Raw genomic sequence first — 10,998 nt, forward strand, 5'->3', positions numbered from 1 at the left:
CTTCCACCGTCCAGCAGCGCTGGCTCCGCCTACTCCGCTCCGACCAGCGAGAGGCGCTCTGCAAGAGCGTCCCCCACGGTCCTCCAGAGCAGGAGGGGGTTGGAACCAGCCAGCCGAGCAAGGGTTCTGGGCCTGCGTTGGTCCACAGCTCTGCTGGGGGAGGTTCTGACGTGTCAGGACGCCGAGGTGCAATTGAGAGCCCAATATCACGGAATATTTTATTTTCAAATGTTGAAAGGGGGTGGGGTAGGGAGGACCATATGCCCCCCTTTAACGAGAGCGACCCTCATATGTGCCTATGCGATATGATTGGGGTTCTAGCTTCCTTGTAGGGAGGCTCTGAATAGATGAGTTGACTCGCCTAGGACCCTTCCTGTCGGAAAGGCTCTTTGATTTAGCCTTCCTCCCCGCACCCTCACCCACGGAGGGCAGGCTGCCATTGCCCCCTGCCTGCAGCAAGAAGGAAGGCATCAGAAACTGCGAGTGAAAAACTACCTCGTTTTAGAGGTTATTCAATATATATTTATGAAGGACCTACTAAATGACAGGCATTGTTGCTAGACGTTGCTATAGGGATAATGAAACAGACCTTAAGAAGCTTGGTAAAAGGAAGAAAATCAGGCGTCCTGAATCCAAGCTCAGTCTATTTTCGTCCCACAGACCTTGAATATACAGGAATCAAGGGGATGTGAGTTTAAATCCTGGGAGTATTGCTCAGGACTTTCCTGAGATATATAAGGTGAACTATACTATGGACTAAAAAAAAAAAAAAAAAAGCCTTCTTTAAAAAAAGCTTTCCCTTTTCTCCCAGCAAGAATACAGGCTCATTATCTTAATTCGGCAATGCTTGGGGCCAGAAGTTTCAGGATTTAGAGTAACACTCCCAGCTGGGCCTCGGGTAGCACCCTGTAACTAAGCATTGGTATTTCTGCGGCAAGTCACATGAATATTCATACTGATTTGGGTACGTTGTGAATATTCATACTGAATAGGACAAACGGCCTCACTTAGGACTGTATTTTGCCGCCAAATTTGCTTTTAAAAAAAATCCAGATTTCTCAGCTTTGTGAATTTACCAGGAAGGGACTGTAGACTTAAAGGGTAATAGCCAAATGTAGAGCTAAAAACTTTTTTTTTAATCTGACATTTATTGAGTGCTTAACATGTGCCAAGCACTTTGTAAACTTTGTCTTATTCTTTTCAACAACCCTATGAAGTACGTCCTATTATTAGTTCATCCTGACAGATGGAAAAACAGAGGCTTACAGAGGTTCAGTGACTTACATGGGTCACACCGAGAGCAACCCGCCAAATTAGAGCTCTAAGTCAAATCTGGCTCTAGAGAAAAAAGTTCTAACCACTATGTCATACCATCACAGCTTGGAATTTTCCCCCTTCTCACACCTTACCTTGTATTAATAATTATGGTCCTTTGATGGACGGCCTGGCACAGCTCAGGTACCTAACATGAAGTGAATCAATCCACTAGCTTACACAGATTTCATGCTTGATTGGAACAGTATTTTACCACTGTAATAAAGGTAACCTGACTATCTGAAGGGATACACTAGACAGTGTGACAGTGGTTGGTTGGTTTGGCTGTGTGGACAGGGTGGGCCGAAGGGATGGTGGTGGTAAAGACATACATGTATCTTTTGTACCTTTTAAGTGTGTGTGTGTGTATGTTGTGATGTGCACCCATTGCCTACATGAACTATGTTTTATTCATTCTCAAATTATTCCAGAATTTTGCTTGGGTATTATTTATTAAGATAGTCAAAAGTCAATTCTCTGGGTAACCTCACACAGAGAAAAGCACTACATAGCTCTTCCATGGCAACAGACTGTGGAGGCCCAGAGATGGCCCATGCAGTGAGAATTCTTCAGAGTGGTTCCCTCGTTACTACCAGACCATGGTTTTCACGTACGAGGTCCACTAGCAATGGGCAATGAATGGAAAACACTTACCTTAGATTCAAAAGAAAGAAATTCAAGCTTTTTATCTGTACCAACATGCAAATATCTTCTTTGAGCCTAATTCTGCATCCATAGAATGAATTAATTCCTCTCTCTCAGGGTTTTTGAGGATGTGACATTTCCAGAAGTGTTCTGTAAAGTGGCAAGCACTGGCCAAGTAACTGGTACTTTACTTGACCATGTACCTTCTCTCCTTCAGGTCTCTGTTCCTATTTTCTCTACCTGGAATACTTGTTCTCTCTACCAGGGAAAATCCTAGTTACTTAAACTCTGAGCCTTTGTTCCTCATCAGTAATACTGGCAAAATAATAGTAGCTATAAAGAAGAGATTGTTTATGTGAAGATAATGTGCCAGAGTACATGTTCAATCACTATTAACTTTTATTATTCTTACTCATCTTCAAGATTGGCTGGAATATTACTTTCTCTGCTAAGCCTTAACACCTCCAGGCATATTATTATTGTTAATTAGTCACTTTTAATTTCTCTATCCTCTGGAATAATTAATACTTTTATTATAGCACACACTACTTTTTATTTTAGTGGTTTGGTTACTCATCTGTCCAGCTAATGCATTAAGACATCCTCTAAGGAAGCATGGGATTCTCTGAGAATATCTGTAGGACCTGATGTTCAGTGAGTACTGCAGAAATGCTTAACAGAATGGAGATGAGCACATGGTAGTCAGGTGCCCTTCCCCTGGCCACAGATCTCTACGATTTCAGCTCCCTCTTCAGGTATGCCTGTATTCTTTCCAAAGGGCTGAGCCAAACATGCATAAAGAGCCTGCAAGTCAAGGCCTGAAGGGCTGCAGGGGCTGGCAGCTCCTTAAAGGAACAGTTCACCACCTCCCAAGGGAACTCTAGGAGGCCTCTAAGCTGGGGAAGAGGAACAACCAAGGAGAGGCTGGCAGAGCATTTTAAGCTGGCCAGTGCTGATTTTTTTCAAGGCAATACCTGGTTGTTTTTCACTGGCAGCTTGGCCAGAGGGCGAGACTGTGCCTTCTGGAGTCAGTTGCGTTCCCTCTAGGGAGGGATGACTCAACTGAGCAGTTTTTCTACAGGAGCTTGGATTCAAGCCTCTCCCCCATCCCCAGCACCAGACTGCCCTGCAGTGAGCCATCTCTTAGTGCAACAAAGTTTAGAAGCACCTTGCCCATGGCAACTCTAGGCAAGTGCCCTTCCCCCAAGGACAGAAGCAAGCAAATGTCCTGGAGTTCAGGCCACTGCTGTGCCACACTGAAGATCCTTCCCCTCCCTTACCCCAAAGTCCTCTGTCCCACTGCCTTCTGGAGTTGTCCTTACCCTTCAGGGCCCAACCTTTTGTCTTGGGCTTCAATGCCAGGGACAGATGAAGAGTTCCAATCCAGGTCATAAATCCTGGACTAAGGAAAAATCAGAACTTGGGCTGGGTGTTTTGAGGCTTCCGATTAAAAGTAGTAATAGCTATATTAAGATTTAATAATACATGTATTATGTGTTACTGCATATCCCTCATTAATACATCTTAATATCTCAATTCTGTGCATGTAGATGTTATTTATATTATTTGCACAGATTTGCCTGTATTATCTCATTTTGTTGTTACAACCATGAATTGTTCTCATCCTCACTTTAGAGATGAGGAAAGCAAGGCTCAGGGGAGCTAATTAACTTCGACTGAGGAAGTGGCAAGGCTTTGTACTCGCTTGGCTCCCAAGTCCATGTCCTTTGCTACCAGGCTGAACTCTTAAGGCAGAGGTTACTAATTGTTTTCCAGTCACTACCCCTCTGAGAATCTAATGAAAACAGTGGACCCTCTTCTAAAAACAATATGCCTCTGTATCTACTCACAAATACTTTATACTAAGCAAACGGGTTCTATCCATGAACCACAGACTCTAGATAAATAACATCAACGGTAACAGAGTAAACGGGCTTGTTGGGGATGGGAGAGCATTCTCCCCTGACTCTCCAAGGTTCTGTGGGCCCACCAACCATATTCCCAACCCTGCTGATCTAGATTTGTAAGCCCGGCAATTCTACGCTATTTGGAGCCCACGGTAAAGGGAAATTCTTACCAGCTCTTTGGCAAAATTAAGTTTCTTCACAAGAAAGAAAAGGTACCACTCTTGCTGGGGGGTGCTCCATGATCACCACCAGAGGTTAGTGACTTGGCAAGAATGCCTGCCTGACATCCCAAAAGGTTCCTGTGTCCACCAGCATTATCACTTAACCCACTGCTCCCATGGTGAAATCGCCGCCGCCAGTTCAACCAGTCCCATTTCTTTTCTTTGGCCCTGAGATTCCTGGGCTCCACTTCAGGTTCTGTCATTGGCTTGCCTGAGAGAATTACTTAAGGCGAACAGGCTAGGAGGACAAGCAGCAGATTATGGTAGACTGGTAGTTCTCAACTGGGAGTGACTTTGCCAGGAGACATCTGTCAGTATCTAATATTTGTCAACTAGTTATTACAACTGGGGAAGGGGAGGCTGCTACTGGCATCGAATGCATAGAGGCCAAAGATGCTAACCATCACACAACGTACAGGGCAGCTCCTAACAATGAATTGTCTGGCCCTCAACAAGCCAAGGTGGAGAAATTTTGCAGAAGAACATCACGACTGTTCAGTGTTGGACCGACTTGGTTTGGAATCACTGGCATCATTGGCCTGTTGTGTAATTACCTGAGCATGTCACTTAAGACAAACCTTAGATGAGTCAGCAGTGATAGGAACACAAATTTTGGGGTTTGAATCCCAGCTTACTAACCGGTGTACAGCCTTCACAGGAAGGCTTCCTTCCTGAGCCTTCCTTACTATAAAATGACTTATTTGATAAGAATGTTGGAAGTTATTCATGGAAATTGATTAGCACTGTGCCTGATCCACAAGAGCTCCAGTTTTAGCTGGTGTTATTACAACAAACACTAGCCTCCCTGCTTTCCCTCTTCTATAGCACGTAGCTTCCATACCCACATACCTGATAATGTACGATATTGTCACTTGTTTCGAGTCTGCTGATGCCCTGCACTCCTTGAGGGTAAAGACCTCAGATTTCTTTGCTTTCTCCAAAACTCCTAGGAGGAAGCTTAACCCCTAAACACTTGCATGACTGTCTTTAAATTGTATATAAATTGAATCCATTCTTATTGACTCATATTTATTGGTGTTTTAACCCTATTTTGCTAGCTACCCTTGAGCAGGAAGATGTTCTCACTAATTAAGAATGTTCTTGGTTTCACTCTTTCACATAAGTTTTTTGCAGTAATTTGAGGTATAACATTTTCACAAAATGAGTCCCTTTTAAGTTATGAATCCTCTGAAACCACCCAATTTGGGACGCCCCCTATCTACCAGCACCTTTGCACTCATTTTGTCCACGTTTTGCTCCTGCTGTGGATCTATCAGGTTAGCTTTCTCTTACTGGGTTATCAGTCCCACTTTAGCCAAGTTGGGGGGACATGCTGCACATAGACTGAGACCATAAGGAAGATGTTCAGTGAAGCTCTCCAAGCAATTAGTTGGTTCATCCTTTCAAAACTCCCTTTTTATCCCCAGAAAAGCTAAGCTTATAAATTCTTCAAGAACAGCGACTGCAGCTCATCTGTTTTGTTCAAGAACATTTAGGCACTCTAAGAAAGGCTAATTGAAAATGAAAATGAAAATCTTACACATGGGGCCAAATTCGGGCAGAGACTGAACATGCTATGCAACTTCTTTGTGATGTTTCCCCCTCTGTGCCACCACAATTATGTGGCCAAAATGAAAAGAGATGGGACAGCACAGCAGGTTTCAGCTGACCTGAGGGGGAACCCCCAATTCTGCCACTTACCAGCACTGTGATGCTGGACAAGTTATTTTGCTTCCTAAGCCTCAGTTCCCTCATTTGCAAAATGGGTATAATCACTGTACTTAAACTTCACAGGGTTGAGACAACAAATGTAAACTATTTGGTACAGAGCATGGTAGAAATTAAGCACCTAAAAAATGTTACACATTATCACCAAATTTGAAGGGGAAAAAAGCACCAATTATCATTACTTAGACAAGTCCATGCTCCCCCAGAGAGACAGAACCCTCCATGTGCTTACAGTCATGGCAGTGTGCTATTTCTCAGCCCTGAGAAATTCCTAATCACCCATGGCTGAAATCCCACTTTCCCTGTCCCACCTTTCCCCCAAGGCCCTCCCAAAGGGCAAAGGACAGAGGCACAGCATATGGGTTTAGAGAAACGTGGTGTTTAATGGTAAAGCTTAGCACACTCCAGCACTGGTCACGGCCTGGAGATGAAGCAGCAAGGACGGGTAGCTGATCCCCACGGAGCCTCACATGGCGAAGAGGATGAGGAAGGCAACCATCAAACAGAAGAGTCCCATGGCCTCAGATAGGGCAAAGCCCAGAATTGCATAGGAGAAGAGTTGCTGCTTGAGAGACGGGTTCCTGCCAGGGACAGAGATTGATGCCAGCCCGGGGAAAGGAAGGAGTGAGGGCATGGGTGGTGTGGACACAGGTAGGCTGGGAAAATGGAGTGTTGAAACTGGGAGAGGGTCTAGCCTCCTAGGTCCTGGGGATCTGCACAGGCAAGCAGAGTACCAACACAGTAAGTGTAAGTGAGGCAGGTTGGAGACATATTTAAATTCTGATCCAGAGGTCACTGGAAAAAGCAGGAGGTAGACGAAATCAACCCAAAGTTAGAGGGAGCTCCTCTTGCTGAGGCTTCCCTAAAATAGGGTGGAATTTATGGTAGGAGATGCCATTCGCCATCTAGGCGACCCCCAAACTCACCTGGCATAGCCAATGATCAAGCTCCCAAACACTGTCCCAATGCCGGCCCCTGAACCAGCCACACCAACTGTGGCGGCTCCAGCACCAATAAACTTGGCTGCTGTGTCAATGTCTCGGGAGACAATACTGGTCTGGAACTCCCGGCTGGCCACCTGGAGTGGGGAGCTGCTGCAGGAAGGCTAGAAAGAGGGGGAGAGGGGAAGAGAGAGCAAGGAGATAGTGGGGTGCAAGGACAGGTGGCTGACTCTAATCCTGTGCCCCACCCACCTGAGCTCTGAAGTTGTTGGCAAACTGCCTGGCAAATGCAGAATGCATGATTACAGAGAATGCTGGGAGTTAGCCTTAGGGTACGTTTTCAGACAGGGCTAGGGATATTCCGTGGGTTAAGGAAACCCCACTTTTGCAAGTTTCTTACCTACAAAGCTACGAGTATTAAAGCATCGTAGGGTCTCTAGCTGTCCTCCCATTTTGACCCAAATGCAACGCAACTAATTTGAAGGACCCCGCCTGAGGAAATTCTTAAGAGGGCCCAGACTCCTTTACCTGTTTAGATGGGGTCTCTGATCTACTCAGGAAGGAGGCAGACACAGGCCTGATTAGACTCCTGGTACAACAGCGCATCTATAAAATCAGAAAGACACATCCCCCCAAATCAAGCAAGGGAAAAAACTCTAATAGCTGAACTTCTGTCAAAAGTGACTACAATTATAATTAGAAAAAAGTCCGATGTATGTCAAGGTCAATTAATGTATTCCTGTTTCTGTCAGGTATGCCTGCACCAGCGACAGCTGTCTCCAGACAGTGGTACAGTCAGCAATGTCCACATTCCCATTTAAAACCAGGTACCACAGTTCACTTCTGTGAATACAGCCCTAAGAAGTATCCCAGAATGTAACAAGAACCCACACCAACATCAAACCATATACAGGAGGAGTTTGTACCCCGATCAGCAAAGGAATCAAAAGGGGGAAATCTTGTTTTTGCTAAAATGTACTCACTGTTACACACCCTGAGAAGTGGGCCAGTAAGCCTGAAAGTCATTAACAGCTTTCTTGAAATATTTCAAGAGCTATAATGTAGCAGTTTAAAACTTGGCTGAACATTGAAATCACCTGGGAAATTCTAAAAAAAAAAATACAGATGCATGGATCCATTCCCATAGCGTGCAGCCTGGGCATCAGGATTTTGAAAAGCTGGCCAGATGATTCCAATGTGCAAAGTTGAGAATAACTGCTTCGGTGAGCTGTCTGGCTATGGCCACACCAGACTGTGGGTAAAGGTCAGATCCAGATTCTGACCACATTCCGAAGCCAAGATAACATGTTTTACAGGTCCAGATAAAACGGGTTAACTGCATCACATCCTACAGCCTCCTCAAAGAGCCAGTCTCATTAGGATGCCATGCTCCTCTCGGCTCATTCATTAAACAGTGCCAGCTCGTACACCTGGCACTACGCGCCACCCCAGAGCCGCAGCTTACCAGAGCAGGAGGAATGAGGAGTGCCCCAGTGGTCTGCATTTTTTCAGTCTGCAAAGGGGGTTAAAAAAAAAAACAGCCACTGACTGCCTGTTTGCTTAAAGTGGTGACCTCTGGTTGTCCCCTTCACCTCGTTCGCCCTCCCTGGACCACGCTCTTCCTCGCACCGCGCCCCATCTGAGGAGGGCATTAGAGGTCAGAGGGAGAGCACAGACTTCCCGGCCCACTACTTTCATCACCGTGGGTCTGCAAAATAAGGTCACGGAGATTCGGAGAGGAGAAAAGATGGCCAGAGCCCCAGGAGGGAAAGACTGCCAAAGAAGATGGTCTCCCAGGAAGACCAGAGGCATATACTGGGTAGATGCAGGGCAGGTTCCTGCCCATTTTACACAGCTGTCCTCGGCCACCTTGGCTGGAACAGTTCATCGCTCATTACCGTTGGTAATTAACATTGTTAAGGCTACAGACGCGCTTCGCCTCTCCAGGCCCTGTGGGCAAATGCCCCTCCACACAGCCCTGCCCTCACCCCTGCCGATCGCCGGCTTTCAGCCCCAAGTCACCTGCACTCCACTGCCCTGCTGTCCCTGCTCGGACCACAGCTGTCGCCCGGCTCAAGGTGACTGACTCACCTCCCAGCTTTAGCTCGAGGTCTCGGCGCTTGGCTCCTCCACCCACGTGTCCCGAGGTCGCCCTACTCTCATTGGCCACAAACTCTCGCACTCCCATTGGCCAATGTCCTCGATTCCTCCTTTCTTATTGGTTTCCGGCAACTTCTTCCTCTCTCTCCACAGGAGCTTCGTGGCAATTCCCGCCTCCATCCGGGTAAAGGCGGGATTTTCCTGCGAGATCTGGCTTCGATTGGTCAATCCCTGAAATGCTCCCCCATAGAGTCGGCGGAACTCAGAGGTTCCATAACCTCCCACACAAAATGGCGGCCAAGGTGGAAGCTGTAGAAAAAGGCGTGGAAGAGACAACCGGACGCCTTACGCAGCAGACACATGACCTTGGACCCGAGCCTTCATTCGGGCGCTCGGAATTTAGGACGCGTTGCATGCTGGGATTTGTAGTCAGGTTGGAGTTCCCCTGGATGGCTGAAATCTCGCGAATTCTTTTTCCAGAGGCTGGAAGAGCCAACGCCTTTGCGGCAATTCCGGCTCTAGTGATTTGTCGAAGCCTTGCTTCCGCTATCAAGTGTGAAGGCCGCCCGCTGTCTCTGCAAGTTCGCAGGTGCGCAAGCTTGCTTCCATGAGCGTCTGCCGGTGTTCAGCAATCCCGGACTACCAACCACGTGTTTTTTTTTAAAGTAGTTTTTATATCGTAAAAACAACATTCTAAGGACAAAATTCTTAATGCCCCGATAGAAAAACGTGCAAAGCAAAGGATCAGAACAGGCAATCCACTAAAGAGGAAATCTGAAATCAAGGGAAAGAATGTTCAACTTCTCTAATCAAAGAAATTGAAGTTTAAATGCACCATTTGGCACTTACCAAAAACATCAGAGTTCTTTTTACTGACAGCCGGGCACTCTCCTGTCCTGCTGATCAGAGTATGCATTAGAAAACCTTTCTTGAATGAAGCTAGTGATGTTTGTTTATTGAAAGGCCTTAAATGGTCCGTTCTTTTTGACCCAGAAATTCTTGAGGCATTGAAAGCCTTTAAACTCACCATCCTCTTTGACCCATGTATAGCATTTCTATGAATCTATCCTGAAGAAAAAAATGTTTGAAATGCAGATTCTCTTCAAAGAATTTATATTGCAGTGTCCAGTGAAACTGGAAACAAGTAAATGGTTAACAGTTAAATGTAGTATCTTCATTTGATGAAATAAGCACATAAATCATGTAAAATTAAAATCTGGGAAGTAAACTGAAAATTTTCATGATGTTTGACATGAAATCAGCAAAACTAGCATTGTGGAAAAAAAAAAGACTGGAAGAAAATAAAACTAGTTAACTCTGGGCAGTGTTATAAGGTTTATTGGTATTTTTATGGGTATTTATTAAATTTATGATAGAAAATATTAAAAATTTATATTGATCTGGACAATCAGAATTCTGGGCTGTTAGAAAAATATTTGAAGATGGAGACTTAATGATAGCCTGCCAACATGGTATGATGAAAGAGTGAAGTTTTGAAATCACACAGATGAGTTTCTATCAAGGTTCTACCGTATTACTGGGTATGTGTATCTCTGAGCATATTACCAAATCTCTCTTGGCTTTAGTGCTATAAGATAGTGTTTATTGAGGCCTCACCATACAACAAGCATTGTTAGGTGCATTACCTGTTATATGATTTAATCCTTACAATAACACCTTAAGTAGATATTATCAAATTACAGTTATCCCATTTTACAAATTACCCCACCTTGCAGAACATCTTTCTCCAGTTCAGTGTATTTGGTAAGAGGTAAAGTCAGTATTTGAACCCAAGTGTGCCTGGGTCCAAAGCACAAGCTCTTAACCATCAGCTCTTGGATATCCCTCAAACTAAGGAACCTGTAAGACAGGGTTAATACTGCTTACCTATGGAAATATGAGATAAAATAAATGCCAAGCATAGGTTGGTGGATGGTGCAATTTTATTTTCTGTTACTACTCTAGAACAAGTTTATTTTCATGTGGATCATCCTGACTTTGTTTACATGTATTGATTTTTTTTTCACATACAGATTTGTCACATAGCTCTCTACTCATAGCATATATTCAAGATTGTCAAGTATACCCAGTGACCTAATGAAAATCAGGCAGTTCATTGTTATGTTTAGAACATGAATTTTG

General features: G+C 44.8%; 1 protein-coding gene across 2 annotated transcripts; it reads right to left on the reverse strand.

The window, feature by feature from the left end:
- Nucleotides 1-6,178: 6,178 nt before the first annotated feature.
- ATP5MC1 (ATP synthase membrane subunit c locus 1) lies at nt 6,179-8,954 on the reverse strand. 2 transcript variants are annotated; one of them, XM_017650463.3, is made up of 5 exons: nt 8,848-8,954; nt 8,222-8,269; nt 7,285-7,362; nt 6,742-6,920; nt 6,179-6,396 (listed from the first exon to the last, which is right to left on the reverse strand). In XM_017650463.3, exons 2-5 carry the CDS (start codon nt 8,258-8,260, stop codon nt 6,282-6,284), a joined length of 411 nt encoding a protein of 136 aa, XP_017505952.1. In that variant the 5' UTR covers nt 8,261-8,269; nt 8,848-8,954; the 3' UTR covers nt 6,179-6,281. The 2 variants fall into 2 exon arrangements, with proteins under 2 accessions (XP_017505952.1, XP_017505951.1); XM_017650462.3 differs by having other exon boundaries at nt 8,779-8,923.
- Nucleotides 8,955-10,998: the final 2,044 nt, after the last annotated feature.

Source organism: Manis javanica, chromosome 4 (genome assembly GCF_040802235.1).
Source record: "Manis javanica isolate MJ-LG chromosome 4, MJ_LKY, whole genome shotgun sequence".
Lineage (NCBI taxonomy): Eukaryota > Metazoa > Chordata > Mammalia > Pholidota > Manidae > Manis > Manis javanica.